The 21,288-nt window shown below is 40.4% G+C and overlaps 1 protein-coding gene across 1 annotated transcript; it reads right to left on the bottom strand.

The window, feature by feature from the left end:
- Positions 1-557: 557 nt before the first annotated feature.
- LOC308197339 (inactive pancreatic lipase-related protein 1-like) lies at positions 558-20,648 on the bottom strand. Its single transcript, XM_080597632.1, has 12 exons — positions 18,525-20,648; positions 17,619-17,773; positions 16,952-17,077; positions 14,648-14,782; positions 13,430-13,538; positions 10,547-10,666; positions 10,182-10,301; positions 8,665-8,783; positions 7,428-7,560; positions 6,181-6,292; positions 5,204-5,371; positions 558-3,271 (listed from the first exon to the last, which is right to left on the bottom strand). The coding sequence occupies exons 1-12, from the start codon at positions 18,571-18,573 to the stop codon at positions 3,208-3,210; spliced, it is 1,410 nt and encodes a 469-aa protein (XP_080453758.1). The 5' UTR covers positions 18,574-20,648; the 3' UTR covers positions 558-3,207.
- Between the last annotated feature and the right edge of the window lie 640 nt (positions 20,649-21,288).

The following is a 21,288-nucleotide window of genomic DNA, read 5'->3' as shown; positions in this document are numbered from 1 at the left end:
AAAGTGAGCTTTTCAAAAGCTGCAAAATGATGCAGATAAAAATCAAAACATTTCTACTTTTAAAGATTCAATCAAAGACTTGCCATGAATGGTGTGATATTAAAGTTTAAAAAAATAATCAATTTAGCATGTATTTTTGAACACGATTTGTCACAAATAGCATTCCCAATAGATAAGAATGATTATATGGTAAAGAGCGTAATTTATATATCTCAAGCACTATGCTTTTGTCACCGACATCGTTAAGGAATTTGACACGTTTGCAGGAGAACAATATATGTCAACTGAAATATATACCAATTAGCCATAAATGGGACACTGAAATGAATGATGCATGTGCATGCTATACTTACAAGTAATAACATGTGGTTTAAAGTCGCTTGCGTTTTCAAACAAGAATTCTTTTTATGTTGTCATTTAAAAAATCTAATATTTGAAAAGGTCAGGAATAAATAGCACCATTAGCATTAAAAGCTAGCTAAAGGGAAAGTAATTTGTTGTTCATTTAACATTGCATTTTATGTAATAGCTTTGTAAAGTGTTCGGGAGGGGGGAGAGATTTTACTTTGCTAAAACAAGATGACGGCAGCTCCAGTTCATTATTAAAAGGAGATTTTTTATTATGCTATTGTCAACTTTAACGTCTTGATTCTGTTAGGTGTTTGTTAAAATTACATGGGCTGCTGAAGTGGCTATGGCAAAAGATAATGCAGAGAATATCATGACTGTCAAAACAATTGTGTAGGCAAGAATCTGCTTATACTACGATAAAGGAACAAAAGACAAAGGAGAAACTCTTTTGCAGTGTTAGGAAGTTAATAACCCTGTTGAGGATTCCTCGGCAGGAGGTACTGAGATCAGGAAGCCAAATTCTAGAAGAGACAAATAGCCATGGCTAAAGGAAGCAGGGGACACGGAAACCTGGCATGGGGTGCTGGCTCTGGTGTCTGTGGCTATGTGAGCTCTGGGCAAACCCCGTAACAGTTCGCCTCCCTGGAGCGGCGATGTGTGCTCCTTCCTCCTTGGACTGCGTGAGTGATGTGTGAAAGTGTGCAGAGCCCTGTGGCTAGATCCTGTCTCCCGAAGATGCATGAAGATGCAGAGATCTGAGAAAGGCTTTGTAGGAGCAACTGAAAACTGGACTTACCAAAGCCCTGGCACAAGGCAAGCTATTCATATCTTTGAAATGGTTAGGCCTTACACCTTTATTCTGTAAGGCTGACCACAGATGGGAAAAACTGGAGGCAAAATAAGTGTTAGCCTGTACCCCTTATGGAAGGCACAGGCTGGGAAGAAAACATACAAAGCGAAAGCAAACTTCTCAGCTGTGCACTTGCTGCTGCCATGAGGAGCTGCAGGGGTGGGGTAGCAACGTAATGAGTGGAAAGCACAAGTAGCATCATCAGGGTGAAAAACATCTGCTTACCTCTCTAGAGAGAGAATTTAGACAACAAATTGTCTTAACGTTTTAACACACCACACATCTATGACAGCATTGCAAGGGATGTCTCCTTTACTAATTCATACATTTATTCCCTACTATCCTCTCTAGAGCAAGGTTTCAGAGACTTATGAAACAATGATTCTCCAGGTCAAAATTTGATTTGTGCTGTGCTCCTGGGGCAGCACAACTGGGTATTGCCTTTTAATCTGGGTATGTAGCACAGGTGTAATTTACAATGTTTTTAAACATAAAATCAAGCCTGCAAATTTCCAACTAAAACTGAAGTTGATGGCAGATATTCTTTTCAGTTGGGTAAAATCAAGGAACGGTTTGTTTCTGACACAAGGAACTGGTTCCAGCTCTGAGAATGCCAATAAATTGCCAGTCTTCAGTGCTGACTCTTCTTATTCTCCCCTTTACAGCCTCCCCTTTTCAACCTCCACCACCGAAAGGGGAATTCAAAGCCTTGCAAGGGGGCTGATGTTCTCTCAGGACTAGACCTTTTTTTGGGGGAAAGATCATGCAGAAAGGCAGAAGGAGCAGAGGGCCCCAGCCTGGGGAACATCAGGAGAAACCCCTTAAGAGAAAGGGTCCCAAGGAGTGGTGGGTCTCCAGGCCTCAGCAGTTCTGTGTTTTCTTCCACTGAGGATGGGGTTCCTCTGAGAGCAGAGGAGAAACAGTGTGTTTCTCCAGCAGCAGGATGAGGGAGCTGAGATAGGATTGCTTCGGGACAAAAATTAATTTGTGAGCTAACTACACTTTTGCTGATAACGTTTATCAAAAAGACGAGAAAGAAGTGGCTCCCTCATTGCATTGTCCGTTTTGTAACTTGACTACTGATTATCTGGCAGTTTTGCTCAAGACTGTGGGTCAGCAGATGGAATTTCAGAATAATTTGATGATTGTTCTGATTATAAGCATTTTAGTGAAATTTCAGTAACATTTGAAATTTGATATGCAAATTTCTCAAATTAATTCTATCTGGATCCTGTGGTTTAAGCTTAGTTTAGCATCAGTTCAGCAAGTTCTTCATCACGTTCACTATTGCATTTCTTACTGGTAATTAAAAACTTCTGTATCCTTTTGTAAACTGCTCACCCTCCTGTCTCTGTTCACATTTTTATCTCTTGCCAATTCTAAGTTTAGGTAAGAACAGTTTGGGTAAGAACATCAGCTTCATTAATCCTCTCATCTCTTTCTTCTCACAAGCATGTCTGCTTTCTCATGGCACTGTCCAGAAGCCATGTGCCAGATTCTGTTACCTGCCCCCTTTCTTCCCCTTGTCTGAAATTATTTTGAAACACACTGAAATCAGAGGATTTTTTTTTCCCAGTGGGCATTGGCTCATTCACTTCTAAAGATGCTGTAAAAATTTTGTATTTTGCAGGTTGTCCATAGGGAGAGATCCACAGACTCAAAAACAAACAACAACAAACCCACAACAAACCAACCAAGCAAACAAACAAAAAACACACAAAACCAACCACACAAAACCCACATGACCACCCAGAAATAACAAAATGTGCATCTGCAGCCTCCTCATCCCTTACACATTAAAATTCCTTAATTATTATTATTTATTTTTATTTATTTTTAGCATGCTAGGGCAAGGAAGGTTTCTTCTTGCATGTCTGCATCTAAAAGGTGCAATTCATTACTTGGTATGTAAAGCTTCCATCATAACTGCAGTGACTGAAGACTCCAGTCTTTCATGCATGACTAGCTTTTATTGAGAGCAAGGCTTTGGGCATCCATAGGTGGTGTTAGCAAGCAGTAAGAGTTTGCAGAACTTCCTCCCTCACGGTCTCAGAACCACAGAAACGGAATCTGAAGGAAACAAAAATATGTGAATGTCTTGAGCTGTCAAGAGATTTACTGAGATTATACAAGCGGATTTGTTTTAATATGTCAACCCGATTTGTCGTTTGACACACTGTGTTGAGTTTACGTGGCAAGGTTTTGGTAGCAGGAGGCTGCAGGGTTGGCCTCTGTGAGAAGAATCCAGAAGCTGCCCCATGTTAGGTAAGGAGCAGTTTCAGCCAGCTCCAAAGGGACCCGCCACTAGCCAGAGCCAAGCCAGTGGGTGACACTAGTTGGGTCACTGGGAGAGCAGATTGAAGAAAGGAGAAACAACTGCTGTGCAACAGCAGCTGGGAGAGTGAGAAGCAGCCCTGGGGCCCCCCAGGTCAGTGCAGCAGGAAGGCAGGAGGTGCTCCAGGCACGCAGCAGCAGTTCCCCTGCGGCCTGTGGAGAGGCCCCTGGTGGAGCAGGCTGTCCCCCTGCAGCCCATGGGTCCCACACGGAGCAGATCTCCACGCTGCAGCCCGTGGAGGAGCCCCCGCTGGAGCAGGTGGATGTGGCCTGGAGGAGGCTGCGGCCCATGGAGAGCCCCCGCAGGAGCAGGCCCCGGGCCGGAGCTGCCGCCCGTGGGGGACCCGTGCTGGAGCAGTTTGCTCCTGGGGGATGGACCCCGTGGTACGGAGCCATGTGGGAGCAGTTCTTGAAGAGCTGCTGCCTGTGGGACTGACCACAGCCCCATTCCCTGTTCCCCTGAGCTGCTCGGGGGGAAGAAGTGCTCTACCTTGTTAGTAATAGGTAATAAATTATATTAATCCTGTCCTTATCTCAACCCTTGAGCCCTTTCCATCGTATTTTCTCCCCCTTTCCCTTTGAGGAGGGGGAGTCAGAGAGTGGCTGTGGTGGCCTTCAGCTGCCCAGCTGGGTAAAACCACCACACACACCCATGCTACCTGAAAAGCTTTCTTTTTTTTCCCAGTTTGTGTGCTACCATCACTAGATAGATGATCTCAACTCCGTGTGCAAGGGTATGAGTCCATAGAAGAGCATGTGCTCACTGAATACGCTTTGTCAGCATATGGTTTGATGAACAGGAACTACAACTGGACTACCTCTGCTGAGAGGTAATGCTTTGGGGCTGTAATAATTTTCCTTTGCTTGAAACTGTTTCCATCTGCAATGTTGTCTTTTAAGTGATTACATTTTAACCAGGAACTTGTATATGGGCCTAAAACATATACTGTACCCCCTCTTCTAGACATCCAGTCATAGGCTGGATCAAATAACATAAATGATCAAGCAAATGAGGGGTTGTGTTCTAAAAAGTCCAATCAGATGGTTAAAATAGGATCAGTAAAACATACTTCTTTAATCTGAGCATCCACACTGTACTCCACAAAGTCTACAGAAATCAGTTTTAGCCTATATCAATAGACTTTATATTTAGCCATTTAAGTACAGTTTCCAAGTATTAGTCTCTGGAATGGTAGGCCTATTATTGCCACTCTGTCTTGTCAAATGTGATCTCAGGGACCATCAATATCAATGGAAATCTTCTGCTGATTCCCACTGGCAGTGAATCAGGCATCCTAATGCAAGCTCAGACACAGATAACCATTTCTTGCAGACAGCAAGTAGGAACTTGGCAAGAATGATGCTGATAATCCAAGCCAGTGCTAATCTTTCTCACCCAAAGAGTTAAGCAGGAAATTTTCCCTTCTGAAGCCTGGAAATATTTAAATTTTTTCTTTGAAGTTATTTAAGCTAGAGAGTTGAAGTAGTAGTGAACGAAATTATGTATGAACAGTATCTTGAAAGGGAGGAAATTAAAAGTGTTGTTTAGAGTCTATTTCTTTTAATGCTTTAAACACCTTTTCTTGTGGAAACATTTTTGCCCCACATATACTTTTGTCACTTACCCTTCAAAGTAACTTTCAGGATTTTTACAATGGGTATACTTACTCTTCTCCACTTTCTCCAGATTGTACTGTGATAGTGGCGGCTCCTAGTTTAGGGAAAGTCGGATTTGCCACGTTGTTGTTCCAAAGAAATTTAACCTTTGTAACTGTTCTGATATTAACTTCTGCATCAATGAAGGCTGTATAAGTGTTGTCTGGTTGGAGGGTTCCCCTGTGGAAAAAATAATAAAAAAAAAAGTTTTATGGATGCAAGTCTGGGTGGCATTTAATTAATTACTAGTCCCATCAACTGATTGTCTGTGGTGGCAAGTCAATCGAAAGTTAGTAGTATGTCAGTATAATGGAAAATTAGTAATATGTTAGTCCATTTTCCAATGTAATGCATCCAAATCACTGTTTGTCAGAAGAAACAAAGGCAGATAGGCTTGATATGGCGCAGTCATAACTCACTGTGAAGACTCAGTTAGAGGACAATCCCTATGGAGTAGGCAGAGCTGCTCCCTGTTGCTTATGTAGGCAGGGTTTATACCATGTTTTGCACATTAAAAAAATAATCTTATTTAATGTTAATTGATTTATTTGATACAGAAGCTGGATTTGTTTGGGAAGGCCAAAAGGATTATCCACCAGCTGCTCTGACTGGCTCTCTACCAGAGATCCTCAAACTTACAGCAGTGTGACTAAGTAAAATGTGCATCTGCTCTTGGGTCACCATAGTTCATAATCTGGCTCCTAATTTCATGTTGCATCAAGAGAGCGAGCTCTAACTGGCAGCAGTTTGAGACTGCACCAAATTCTAATGTTTTAAATTTCTAAGATTTTAAAATTCTGCATTCTAAACTTTTCCCCTCTAAAGTAAATCCAGAATGAGTGAATTGTCTCTGCATTTGCATCAAGAAGCTGTACCTGGAAGTAGAATTTGCTCTGCAAAATTGGACTAACTTAAACAGAAATATTATTAGACATATGAATTATGCATTCTAGAAGAGAAGTTTCTTTTCTATTGAATATTGAACTCACTTGAGAATCTGATGCTGCCTTGTGTTCCCATCATTCCCATACAGGGCAATATTTGCATATCCTGTTACTTTCCTGTTTCCAGAGAGTGTCACGGTTACTTTGTACCTCCAAACTACACAGAAGAAATACAGTGAGTTAGATCATACCCAGAGAGAAACAATTTCCAAAATATCATTTTTTTTCTTTTTCTTTTCTGTGTAATGTAGTTGAAAGCAAAAGTAAAATAAAATAAAAAATTATCACTGCCTTGCACTTTTAGCTTAAGGCTACATCCCAGGCTGCCTGGACTGGGCAAAGTTAATACAATGCTGTCATGCAGGACTGTTGGTGCTCACCATTATTCATTGGGTTATAACCGTGCAACACAAACAAAACACCAGTGAGTCAGATCTGTTGTTATGTCTTAATGAGATCAACAGGAGAAATGGGTAGACATTTGTACGGCTTTCTGAAAGCAACCAACTGACAAACCTAGCTCATAACACGACAAACACATCATAGACCTGAGCATTTTGACCCCAAATGTTTTTACATACAGTGAAGCTGGAAAGAAGGAAGTACTGGGAAAAAACACTGATCCATACCAAGTATAAGCAGTATAAAAGGAGTGTAAAAAAATATCCAATGTGATTATTTCTATGAGTAGGAAATTTCCTTTAGCATGCAATTAGACAAAGCACTTCTTCTCCCTCCGATTCTTGCTTGCAAACATGAAGGGAGAACTGTCTTATGAAAGCTGACATTTAGGATAGCTTATAACTTAGGTTGTAAAGGAAGTTATCTAATCCATCAATTTCTCAAAGCAAGATCAGCTTTGGTCAGGTTGCTCATTGCCAAGTTGAGTTTTGACTATCTCCAGAGTTGGAGATTCCACAGCTTCTCCAGGCCTCTCTTTCTGCCTTTAACCACTGCCATGGTGACAGACACTTTCATAACATTTAGTAAGAATTCCCCTTGCTATGACTCCTGTGCTTTGCCTATCATCCCTTCTCCATGCACCTTGCAGTGTAGCCCACTGAACATCTCGGTGACTTCCAGTTGGCTATATAGCCCAACGTCCTTCTTGTGCTGGAGGGCACAAAGCTGGGCATTAGTATTGGAGCAGAAGAGGAAAAGGCACAATGACCGAAGAGCCATTTGTACTGCTATGAGGTCTATTCATCTGTTTAAATTAACTGTAAAATTGGGGGAAAAGTATGTTTACAAGGAGTAGGGAGTAGGTAGCAACTGAAGCAATCAAAACTCACGAGCAAAATCCTTGACTTCTCCAGTATTCAGGTAAAGTTTCACAAAACTGCTATCTTTATATCTGGCTTTGAATTTATCTGCAAAGTGACCCATATTTGGGCATCCTTCTTTTGGGCATGGGAAACAGTTTTCCTAGTGAAAATAAATATATCTGTTAATAAAATTACCCAGACAGCCAAGAAAAAAAAAAAAAAGCTATTATTAACTGGTCATGAATCACAGCAACGAGTTTTAAGTAACTCTTTCTGTAACTACAGAAAGATCATATAAGCTAGCCAGAGTTCTGCAAGACTGATTTTTCAGGGCTCCATGTTTTTTCTCATGCCATCTTGCTCTCTGAAGCTGCATAAGTGACGTCCTTGAGTAGTCTTGAACTGGAGCAGGGAGAAGGAGGAGAAGATTTCTTTCCCAGCAATTTGTGAGAAAGAGTGATGTCTCCTCATACCTTCAGGTTGGGTCAAGAAAGTCTTTTGCATTGAAAACAAAGCTCATTTTTGTCTTGAAAGCAGCTTTTTACCCTGGTGACAGAAGCATGTAGTTGCCTTCTCCCAGAGTGATCTGTATCACCTGCTCAGAACGTATAAAGGTCAATTTTATACCTTTTATACTTGTTCCTTGTTCCGTTCCCTTCTGTCTGTGCTGCTTGTGGGATATGATGAGCCTGTTGCCTCCCTGCTACAATTAGGCTGTAGTTCATTATCTCCCAGTCTGAGACAGGGAAGGGTTTCCTGCCCTTGGTCCGTAAAGCATTGTCCTCTGTCCTTGAGGCTATCTTAGTTCACCAAAGTACTTTGACCATGGACTAACCCCATCAGACCTTTATGTATTATTTTACTTCTTATTGTTCTGAAAAAATGTTTAAGCTACATTTGAAAGCTCATCTGCTACACTATGGGATTCTCCTTGCTGCTGTGATTGCTGGGACAGGCTCTTCTCCTTGCCTGTTCCCATTTGACACTGCAGGGTAGGCCTGGGGCCTGGAGCCCCACCAGCTGCAGTAGCACCTTAGGGCTGTCACAGCAGCGAAGTACCAGGGATATCACTGTTTTGCTGTTACCTTTTCCTACTTTGACCCATTCATGAGCTATAACACTGTAAGATGTCTGTCACTTCTCTTACATGGGCACCCATTTGGGTGCAAGCTAGCAAAAATAAATTGAATTTCAAATTTCAGATGTATTGATAAGAGTCACTGCTTTTGAAATGGCCCATCCCGAGGCTCTGAAAAATACTCACTGTTTGAAAAGCATCGTATGAAGTACAAGAATAACCCAGAAATCCATCAGGGTAGATAATACTGTCCGAGTAATACTTGTAACTCCGCAAATGGTTACAAGCCACAAAGTCCCGAGTTCCTGTGAAAAAATGCTCTCGGGTTAGTTCTTATTTTTGGTAAACAAACAGGAAAAGATACCAACACAGCACTTGCCGTGACACCAGAATTTATTATTCTCACTCAAAAGCCTCCCCACTACTCTTGGAATGGTGAACATGAGGTTTGAACCTTGCTTTTGCAATGAATTGATGCTCTGAGGAATGTCATTGAGTCAACAGGTATAAAATATAAACTTGAAATGCTTTGTGGAGACTGACTGTGCAGGCCAGCCCACCCCTAATCCTCCCCTCTAAAACGCTTTGTCAAGTAATCTGACCGAGTTTCACAATAGAAAGGAGAGCTGCACCAACCAGTCTTTTATAGGCAATAGCTGCATTATCATAACAAAAGAAAACTGAATGCCAAGTATTCGGTTTGAACTGGGCAATGCTGATTTATTCCAGCTGAGGACTTCAAAACAAAATTATTGTTATTCGGAAAGTGTTTAAGGGAGGAAGACTCTTAAAATTAAAATAATGAATATATTATTTTCCTTTATATTTCATTTATTTTCCTGTCTTTAGATTAAAAAGAAGATGATATACAACACTGTTATTTCTTTGTGCTTTAATTCCCCATTATTGATAATAAGTTTACTTGGGAGGGAGGGGGAGTAGTGCTTCCAGCTGCATTGATTAAAACCTAGATAAAAAGGCTGGTTATCACATAGAAATTAATGGATTCCCAGACTATAAGGTGCTTGCAGTAGTGTAAGAAAGAGCTCAAATTGTATACTGAAGTCTTTAGAGGAGAAAACTTTTTTTTTTTTTAAATGTTCTGTTATGTGCAATGTAAGTTTATAATATTATATGGATGTTTAAAAAATAATTAGAGCATTTATTGAAACTATGCAAAACAACAAAGAAAAAATTATTGAGCAGCCTCTTACCAATCTTTTTTTAGCTGACTAAAAAATAGACAAATTATATTGCTTCAATGCAATCCAGATTTGTGATGGGTAGCTTTAAAAAGAAAGAAAATAAAATTAAATGTGTTGCTTATGTCAGAAGACTTGCAGCTGAAGATCCCATAGCAGAAGTAGATGTATTGTTGCCCTATTCCACCAAAGTTAAATGTGTCATTATAAACTCTTCAAAGATTTTGGCACAGCTTAAGTAATATTTGTTTGTGCTATTAGCTACTTTAGAGAAGGTTTCCAGACCAAGGCCTTTGTTCTGTTTCTTTTCTGATCCATATATGGGAATAATTACTGGAAAGTGTTTTGTTTGAGCATGCTAGCAGTTTCACTGCACTCTGTAGCTGCCATTGCTGGTGGGCCCACTAAAGGTAACACAAAACACCTGAATGAAGAATAGCTCAGTCATTACATTTTGAGGTTGACCTTCCTCTAAATTTGTAGTGTAATCAACCTACTTACCTTCCCAGATGCCATCAAGATCTACAATCTGTGAAACAGGATTCTTCCCACATCCTGGCATTTCCTCTCCTCCATTTGGATAAAAATCAAGATGTCCTATTGCTGGGCCTATTCCAAAACCTGAAGCATTTAAAGCAAGGGTAAGTACGTTTTAAATTCATGTCATCTCATATCTATAGCTGTTGGCTTGAGGTTTATCTGTGGTATTTGAGAATATGAAGTCTCAGTGACCAGAACTGTGTTTTTTTTTTTTTAAATTGTCTAAGAACCACCCAACATACTTGAGTCTTGGTGAATAATTAGGACATTCAAGTGCCACACAGCAAAAATAGTTAGGTACCAATACAGTAAAGCTGAACACTCACCTAAGTAGGGGATAGTGGGAGCTGAATCTGTGTGTATAACATCAACAAACTCTGCATCAGATTTATCCAGTCTGACTTCAATTGGAGTGTCCTGAAAATAAGGTTGAGCAGGATCCAGTCCTGAAAGAAAAAGGTTAGTGTCATGTGCAGTTGAAGACAACTAAATGTGTCATTTTATGTAACAGTATGATTGTTTATAATTAATGTCTCATATATCGCCGTCTGTGCCTCCTTATATCTAAGTAGCATACACGTTAATAAAGCGATGACATGTGCGCTCTTACCGAATGGCTTAGTGTTGAATTCTAGGTAGGAGAGAAGGTTACTTGTGAGAAATCTGTTGAATTTTGGTGACTTATTTCAATAATGGATCCTAGCACCTGGAGGTTGGTTATTATTTTGAGGGAATTTAGTGTTGCTCAAATCAAGGTTGCTGTGTCCACATCCCATAGTGCCCATCTGTGTGGTTTCTTGAGTACCTCGTCTGAGCATACTCAGACAGGAATTGATACTGAAAGCATTACTGCCATGTGCTTGGAATCACTGAAATCAATGTGCCTACTTCTGGCTCTAGTCAGGTTTTGAAAAGGCATCTAGTTTTGAAGTTATGATCTTTGCTTTTGATCCTAGCAGAAATACTACTCAATTTGCCTCTCAAATTGCTGCCGCAATTCTGGGAGCCTGTGTACTCCCACAGATTACAAAATATTATGGTTTTATACTTGCATCTCTTGCTTTCCTTAGGTAGCAGCTTTTGATTTTGCTTTTAGACTGAACTTTGTAGACTACTAGTCTAAGATTCACCCAGCCTGAAATCCCTAAGGGAGTGTAACAACAGAAAAGGTCTGGGTTAATAACTTTTTAATACAATCCTGTGGAAAAAGGAAATCTTTATATGACACTTGGCAAGGCAAGTGGGTAGTTACCTAGGGCTGTGACTCACCAGAGATTTAACGTATATTTTCTAGAGAGGAGGGAAGAATTGGCAAGTTAGTTGGAAAATGCAGTGAATGAGATGTTCTTTCAGTGACAAGAAACAGGAAGGCTCTGTGGAACGTGAGTGTACAGGCATTAATGATGCTGAGCCGCCTTTAGACGGAGAGAGAGCCTCTGCCACAAGACGAGGCAGGTGGAGGAACTGGTAGAAAATGTGCTGCTATGTACTGAAAAGAGACTAAACCAGAGGGCTGCTGGAAGGTAGAAATCCAGTGAATTATATATAGCAACATCTACTGTCACCCAAACCAGAGCATTCAGGGCATCCCTAGACAGACAGACAGCTGATACAAGTTGAAATTTCCAGAGTGGCATTTTTAATAAGAAATTCAACATCTAAAGGCCTATCTGTAGAGGAAGTCATTAGATATAGAAGCACACACAACTCAACATGAGGGTCTGATCCTGAAAACATTTCAGAGCTCAAGTTACAAAAGCCCCACATGAAGGTCATACAGAGCAGATGCCAGCAACTAGTTAGCCCACCTCTGCAAGCAAATCTACATAACTTTTGAATTCAGTAGTGGAAAATATGCCTTGATGACCAAAAGTCAGCTCATGCAAGTGATTCTGTGAAATTATATAGCTAAATAAGCAGATGAATGCTGAAAGAAGAAGGGAATTCAAGTGAAATCTACAATTTCTTAGTAAGTTCCATTAAATCTGGGCAGATGATATGTTCCCATGTAACTCAACTTTTGCTCCTGAGACAAGAGATTTAGTGTATCAAGTTACATAAGAAATTAAACTTTAGAAAGCTTGCTGGAAATAAATGAAAAACAACAAAAACCCCACCAAACAAAACAACAACAGCAAAAAAAAAAAACACAAAACAACAACAAAAACAGAGTAAAACCCAGAACTTCATTACTGTAAACGTGTTCTACAGGTGAAAGGTTTATATAGTCATAGATCACGGTGATTGTGGGTGATATTGAGAAGGTCAGCCTACTACTTCTGAAACATCAGATTTGGACCATTATGTTTTGGAAAATTGTATTTGTTACCAAAACTGCAGTACAAAATAATTGTCCTCACTGCTGTGCTGCTTCTAGTATGCTTTGGAATGACCTGCAAGCAATGGCTGTAATGTTGTGTATCAGATGTGCTTCTACATAAAAGGTGAGATAAATGAAAGGTGAAAAAGGCAGGAGAAAAGCTGCCAGGACAAGGAAGAAGGGATTATTCTCCTGGTCTAAGTCTTTAAGGCCAGGCTGGATGGGGCTTTGAGCAACCTGATTTAGTGGGAGGTGTCCCTGGGGTTGGAATTAGATGGTCTTTAAGTTCCCTTCCAACCCAAACCATTCTGTGATTCTATGATTGCAGTAGTGTTGGAGAAACTATTTCAAAAATACAAAACAAAAAACAACGGCAAAAAAACAACCTCAGCAGCTGAAGTTGGCTCTGCGCGTACATTCATCATTGTGAGCTCGTTTCCAGCAGTGACAGTAGAATGCTGTTGTGTTACAGCATGGCTCCAGCGCTGCTGCAGACTGGAGCTGGACTGGAGCGAGCTTTGGGCACACTGCAGTGACGCTGCTGGGCTGAGGCACCAGAAAGCAAGCTCTGCAGAGATGCATTGATGTGCATCAGGAAGTCAACTGATGTTATTGCAGGGGGCGTTCTGGCTCTGTTAGCTGCAGGGAGCTTTCCCATTGCTGTGTAAATATACGCACACAAGATAATCGTCATGCTGACTGCCCCCCAGGCATGCCAGGGTGCAGCTCCAGCCTGTGCTGTGAGACAAGATAAATTATATATTGCCCAAATTACTCTTGACTAAACTATGTCCTCCAGTCAGATATGACTGAAGGAAAAAATGAACAGCAGTGTTCCGTTAAGCAGTGGTATCTCTAGTATGAGCTGTGACTTTGATCCCTGCCTTACCAGTTATTCTTCCAACACCTGGCCTCCTCCTGCCAGCCTCCCCTGCCACGTGTGCTCCCAGGCTGTGGCCAATTATATGAACTTGGGCTGGAGAGTATCCATATTGCTCCTGAGAAAACACCAATTAGAAATAATACCTTACTACTTCCATTTTCTATCAACAACAGGAAAAAGTAAAGAGGGGTTGAAAGCCAGCTCTTAATTTGACTACAGATTCAGGGCCTAATCTGCAAGGGTATTCAGCATATCCTATAGGCTCTCAACATTTTTTTGCCAATTTAGGTTCTTATATCCAAAAACATATTTTTTTTCCAAAGCTCCTTATTCAGCTGCTGCCCTCATTTGGATGCTCTTACAACTCTAGACAGCTCCGCCGCTGAGTCTTGAGAGACTCAACACCCTCTTTACATCCTAGACCACTGAAGACTCACAGAAAGCTTATCTGGCTTGCAGGGTTCAACCAGGGCTAGTTACATCTGGCAGGTCAGGCACCGTGTGTAGCTGGAAGATGATGCAAGAGAAGAGATGCCTTCAGCCTTTTAGACAGTAATTCAGCGGCTGGAATGCAGATGTGGAGGGTGAGTGCTGGGTTTGGGCCCTGCAGGCCCCGGCATACTGTCTTGTCAAGTAATTCAGAGTTCTCTTAAGGGGAATTCATGTTGAAAGCACTTAGACAAAAAGAAGGCTTCAAACCAAGCATCGCTTCCCACATGAAGTTGACTGAGAAAGGGGGCATGTGGCACCTCCTGGAGATGTAGGCACTGCATGTTGGCTTTCCCTGGAGGCAGCTGGGAAGGTCCCAGGCACTTCTGGTCACCTGAGAGCAGTTGCTCTCCAGTCGCTGTTTGTTTTTCAGTCATTCTTAAGAGCTATTTTATACATTTTTGTCCCCATGAAAAGGCAGTTTACTGTGTCCATTATTTCTGCATATTTAAAACTATGCAGCTCTTTACATCTGTTAATGCCTATGGGACAACTACTCAGCTGTAGCATGGGGATGTCTTGAAGATCTTGATACCTGTAAGTTTACTAACCTTGCTGTTATCACATAGTTCTCTGTCTAAAACATAAATCTGTTTCCAGCAGAACTTCTAAAATAATCACTGAGTAGAAGAAAATGCTTTTACTGATGACATTCACATTCATGAAAGTTCCTGAATCACTTTTTTTCCCCAAATCAGCATTATAACTGTATACATGTAAACGTGAAATTCTTACCATAAGCACATTTATAAAATAAGCTATTTCAGCTCCTACAACACGGACGTTGTTCGATGCCTGGGTGTACTGACATTTTGAGCCTTTGCTCCAGTCTACACAGATGCAGTTCACATCTTCCACTGTAAGCATCCTCTGTTTTGTAAAACAAAAGCAAAAAACACACAGTTCAACAGTATATACAACCTGTACTGGATTCACAATGCTTATTACAGCCAAACTAATAAATGCTGCATGAATTTGTTTGAGAACATTCCAAGAACCAAAACCTTAGTGTATATCTGTTGCCATGTCTGGACACATTATTGTGTGAGCCCAAAATGGGGTGGTCTGTTGCAGTAATGGCCACTCCATCATTTTAAATACCCACAGCAGTATTTTGTGCAGAGGGCAAAACAGTACAAGTCCTGACACTTAATTTCAATCAGACTTTGTATATAACACTAAAGTGCTCTACACGTGCACTTAATTTATTTAAAAGTACTTCTTTAATTTGAATTCAGTTTAATTTTAGTAACACAAAATTCTGTGTTTTCCTGATACGGATTCATAAAAGTGTGCATTCTAATAAGAGGTTGCATAAGTCACTGCTGTCACTGAATATTCATTTGGGCTTTATTTTGGAAGGTGCTTATATGGGCAGATGCTTCATTGTCTGCCATAGAATCTGAAGCTTTGCTTTTCTCCTCTGAGCTGGATTGTTTGGTTAAGTGTAGTTTGCTTTAGTAGATTTAGTATATTTACTCTCCTTTGCACTACATTCAGGCATACAGAAGCATACAAATCAAGGTACAACTAGCAAAGAACAGAAAAAAGCAACAGCAGTCTGTGACTATATTAGAAACGGTAAAACGTAAATGTGCAGATAACTAATAGCTCTATTGAGAAGGACAGATAACAGATACACATACTAGGGTTGATATATTCACAGTCCCTCTAGATCTACTCTTTACTAAACAAGATTCGTTGAGACTGACTTCTATTATTTTTTTTAAATCAATTGGAGTATTGTGATAAAAGCATAGACCACCAGAGTAGGGAAAGAATTTAAAAAGTTATCTCATGTCTCAAAGTCCTAATGAAAATTATCCAAAACGATTTGAGGGACCAGTTGGAGCTTTTAAAATGTGAGCTGTCCTCTTGATTGTGAGGTTCTAGGAAAAAAAAAAAAAATCTCCAAGAGTGTAAAATGAGAGACTGAGAGCTACAGAAGATCAAACTGCTTCTGATACTTTGGACAAATTATTAACTAATAAATCCAACAGTCATTCCCAGATGTTCACAAAGTATTAATCAACGTAGATATGTTTCATCTAGAAAACCTGTCAAATATAATTTCTTTTGAGCTGGTAACAAAAACAGGTAACGCAGATGCAGTAAGTGTGAGATACTTTGATTTTAGTGGACTTTAACTTTATTCCTCATAGTGTTCTCTTATGTAAAATAAGAATATATATAATTTCCACAAAACTGGAGTGGTGTGAATGCCTAGTTGAAAAACCTTATCCAAATAGCGTCATATGCCATCAACTGGTATTTTGCTCTGTGTGCTCTAAGACTAGTAGCTTTCATTAGCAGCTGCAGTCGAAAGCAATGTTTAGAGGTTTTGAGAAGACCACAAGCTGGAATTGCAACTGTGTTAGCCCTATGTTAATGGGGTTAAGAAATAACTTGAGAAAGTGGAGAATCAGTGTAAAAATCAATAGAGTACAAAGAGTGCTTTGTACTTCATTCGGTGTTCATAGCAAGCCCTAGATTGAGGGCTTGGTTCACAATGATTCCCTTGAGGTCCCTTCTGGCTGCACACTTCTACAGCCCTACTGCTCCTGTTAGTGGCCAGTCCATGTCCCCAACGCCCAAGTGGCAGTCCATGCCTTTGTGATGGACTTTCCACACCTACAAACCTTCTCTCTTGTCTAGGGAAAAAAGAAGCAATAGTTACAAGTCTGTTCTGGGGTTGTTTCTGGAATCTCCTTCTTCCCTAAGAAACATCTTGCTCCAGGGTTTGTCTTGGTTTTAACCAAGAAAAAAGACACTTACTGAGCCAAATCCCACTGTCACTCACTTCAGTAAACTGAAGGATTTCATGCATTTTACCTAATGTTTTTCCTTAAGGTGCAGAGCTGCAAGTCTAAGTTGCTAACAATTTGAAAAAATATGGCCTTTTTTTTTAACCCTTCTTATTGCTACAAGTAGTACTAAAGAAAATGATTAGAAATAGAGAAAGCAGACAATATATAGGAATGTATTATTAAATGCAAACTAAGAAACTTCCCAGGGACAGGATTTCCCTGCAGTACATACCTTGCACAGATCTGACAGCCAGCTTTCTTCCCCGTTATCTATAAATCCATGTACAATAAATCTTGTCATCCTGCTTGTACTAAAATTAGAGCGCCCAATTGTTGCGGCTTCAACTGCAGAGATCACCTGTTGTAGATATTACATAAATAAGGTTCTAAATCTCTTTTCTGTAAAAAACAATTATCAAAATTGTGAAGAGCTAAACTGTGTTCCTCTGTATAGGTGTTTAAAAGTTTTGTTAAGCTCATCTGCAAGTGTTCACATGACTAGGGCTTAAGGTCTGTATCTCCCCTCAGAGCAAGCTCTGATACACATCTCAGAGCAGCTAAAACTTTATTTTAAGTATGTTTTCATCTTATCTGTGGAGAAAAAAAATAAATCACCCAACATTAAAAAAATATATTGTTTTGCAGTAGTTCTCAGTGGGCATATAGAAAATGTGCACTGCTTTGTGAGGGCTGGTAGGGCTATTTTGCTGTAGGAAAAAAAAAATATGAAAATTTTGCCCAGAGAGCTTGCCAAGCAGCTGGAAGAGTTTCCCTCTTGAGGGGGGGGGGAAAAAAAGGCTATTTCTAACACTTTTCAGGAACACTGTTAGTTGAACTCTGTGTTTATTTACTCCTTTATTCATGTCATTTACGAACACTTAAAGCACAGTGGTTCTTACTTGAAAGTTATTAGGATTTCCTCTTGTGTACAGGAGGAACTGGACGTTTATCTTTTCTGGATCCCAGGGTAACTTATGGATTGGTCTTTCCAGAGTCCCAGACCATGGTATATCATCTGTGAAACATCCCAGCCTTTCATAGCAAACTTCTTTTCCTGTAACATGTAGATCAGATCATGAATTTGTGAATGAGTACAGAAGAGCAGACTAATCATAACATATAACCTCTTTTCTCTAGAGGTCTCTTGGTCTGTTGAAAATCCTACAGTTTACATAAAGCAAAGACCAGCACTTGTCCTGTCTTAGCTCTCAAAGGCTATGGTTTATCCCAAGAAAAGAAGTCACCCTATTGCTCATATAAAAAGTATTCCGTGGGGTTCTCCTGGGGGCATCCTATACCATATCTTGGGTATCTTTCCTCAACTGCATTTTGCCTAGTGCAAAGACAGCTGATGAGTTTCTCCTAATACCAAACCAAGCTAATGCAAATAATCAGCAGTAACCGGAGACTGTGCTGAGCAGCTAACTATGTGAGAAATCAGAAATAAGACGGTGACTTCTGCCGAATATAAAGCTGTGCACCCATTGAACTGCTTTGCTTTTTTCCCCACTGACATCACTAAAGAAGAGTACAACAAATCATTTCTTAACAATGTAGCTTGGTAGAGAAAGGAAAGCTTTCCTTTGAGATAGAAGACACCAGCACTTCTTTCATGCTCCTAGGGTGGGTTTTCCAGAGTGGAGAAAAGAAAACACACAGACACGTGCTCAATTCACCATCCTTGTATAGGAAAGTGGACCGTGTAACCTCAATCAGTAAGCATGGAATCACCACAGTGCAGAATAAAATCTCACAAAACCCAGCATCACAGAAAGACTTTATAAACAATAACTCCATATGCTTACCTTCAGCTGTGCTGAGCAGGAGTAACGCGAATATCCCAATTCCAAACATCTAGAACAGGAGAAAAAGAAGCAGCTAGGATTTGCTAACCGGCTTGATTAGCAAGCCTATCTAGCTTACTGGTGCTGATTTTTCTCATGGTGAAAAGGGCCCTGGTCTGTCTTCTCTGCCACCTGTACCTCTGACTGCCACATATGTGAGTGAGCTTTGCCTGGCTCCAGCTGAGATCATGGCGCTGCAAAATCTACTAAAAATCTGCTTTAAAAAAGTAAACTAATGAAGTCTACTTAAAAAAAAAAATAAATCTACTGCAAGATCTACTAAAGGCATAACTGAAGTTCAGAGTGATTTTTGTTCTGGAAGGGTTACTCTGCTAATACGTTGTATACCAGCTACTTTAGAAGCAGCATAATGACACCTGTATGTGCTACTATTCCCCTCCATACTGTTGTGTATTAGGAAGCCATTTACCTGACAAGGTAAAAGCAACCCGCCCTGCCCCAGACCCGAACTACTTACGGTGCAGCCTTGAAACTCCATGCACTGAGTGAACTTTGCATGCACTTTATAGTTTGCCTTATCCTTGGAAATGTTCCTGGAAAGATAGGGAAAATTTGTTTATTTCAGATTATAGTTTATAGCTAAGCTATAAAATGGCTTTAATAGCTGGCTTCTCTGTGAAGTCCAAAACTGATGGACGTTGATCTCTTCAGTTGGTGTGCTGGAGTCCAGAATAGTGTCAGAGCTCCAGAAGTAGGGTAATTCCCAAGAAGCAACTCATTAGGAATGGCACATTAGAAAGAAATATGTGGGTCTGGGTAGCAGTGCATTTAAGGGCTTGTCTTAGCTGGGAAGGCTCTTGTTTTTAGTGTTGTATAGGTGGCATTTAGGGGTCTACTACATGGTTACTCTAAGTAATGAACTGAGAGCAAACATGCCTGAAATATATACCAATTACACGTGGAATTCCCCCAGATGTTGGGACATGGCTGCTGTGTGTTTTGTTGCAGTATTACAGAGTTCACCAGCTCATTCTCCTAAAGACATCAGCTAAAACGTGAAAGAAAATCTGTGCAAATGAACGAGGCTAGGCCTGGAAACCCCTTGGTCCTATCCTTCCGTAGGAGAAGGACATAAGCAGACTCAAGGAAAGAAAAAACATGAGACCTCAGTAAACTTTTCACCTAGAAAGCTTTGTCACCTTAGCTATTTTTTAATTTTATTTTATTTTTTGGCTATTAGCACATATCTTTGCAGAGCTGACATTCCCTAATCTCCACCTCTGGGAATAACCAAATGGATACCAGCTGCATGCATGTGTATCACACTGCTATCGTCCATGCTAGTTGGGTTTATTTCTTTAAATAACAAAGTTTTAATTTTTTTTCCTAAAACATCACTTCTGATACTAATGTAGAGCACAGTGCTTCCATCTTTATCTGAAGTAGCCATTTAGTTTGTATGTTCCTATCAGTGAGTGATACAGGAGAATCAGCAAATGTCCTGCTGCACGATAAGTTTTGCTGAATACTTGTTCAGAATGAGGTAGGAACTGTCCCATTTAACTTAAGAGCTGGTGGAAAAGATTTGAGTTAGGTTTTTATCATAATTACTCAGCTTCTCTTCGTCAACACCATAATAAAACACGACCAACTGAATAACTACACAAATCTGTAGTCTGTGGGCAGCTGGGTTCCAGCTGCTTGCTTCTCCTTTAGTTAGAGGGCATGGGGCTGGGATGCACAGCTCAGGCTGCTCACTGTGCCTGGAGGAGCTGCTTTGGCCCTTGAGGCCTCTCAGTTCAGGGACTGTTGGAAAAAAGATGGCTTTTGAGAAAGAAAGTGTCAAATGAGGACTCAGCTATGTTTTAGAGTGAAAGGAATGCTGTCTGAAGTAGGAAGAGGGCCTGAAGGAGACCCATGAAAGGAATGGATTTCACATGCTACAGGAAGGCCCCAGCTTGCTTCTGGAATGTGCTGTGGGGCTTCCTGGCATTGTTCACGCTTCCTTTGCCACCTGTAAGGTCCCTGAGTGACTTGTAGTGTTGGTGGCTGCAGAGCTCTCCTGGCTGAAGCTCAGCCTTGTGTTTAATTGTACTTTCATAATTTCCTACAGGCTCGGTTAGTGTTTAGTCAATACTATACTGGCTGATGTCTTGTTGTGTTTTAATGACATCGTTATAAATGTTCTTAATGTTATACTCCTATTGATATTTCTTAGAAGTTTATCTACTCAAATGCTTGTACATCATTTTTCAAACATAGGGAAATGGGAAAGAATGAATGGAAAGAGGGTCAATCTTTTATTAACTGAGAGTTTGCGTTTTGTGCTTGGGAAAGTTCATACTGCCTCGGTCCCTTAAAGCTCCAGGTGGCTCATTCATGCCATGCTTTGCAGAGCAGTAGTGTTCACTTTAACGTGAAATAGTCAATCCCAGTTTTTGCAGAGCCTGGAGTTATTCAAATTCCCTATGGAAGGATTATAAAAGCTTCTTAGGACTCAGTATTTTCTAGGAAAAAATGGTGAAACCAAAGTTACCAAAGTTACTTAAATATAAAACTATCTGGAAGAAATTAAATTTTCTCTCTGTATTTACATATATAAATATATGTAGGAATCTGAACTAGCTCATCTATAATTCTCAGACGTTTGACCACAGAGCAGTATCACACGGAGCTGAATCCAAATTAATGGATACCATACTTCCTTTAGGCAATAGTTTGAGAAGCAGTCCCCATTCCTGGAGGCACTGCAATACCAGGTTGT

Source organism: Anser brachyrhynchus, assembly GCF_964034855.1.
Source record: "Anser brachyrhynchus genome assembly, chromosome: 6".
NCBI lineage: Eukaryota > Metazoa > Chordata > Aves > Anseriformes > Anatidae > Anser > Anser brachyrhynchus.
The sequence above is the reverse complement of the archived record's forward strand: the minus strand, read 5'-3'. Positions and strand labels throughout refer to the sequence as shown.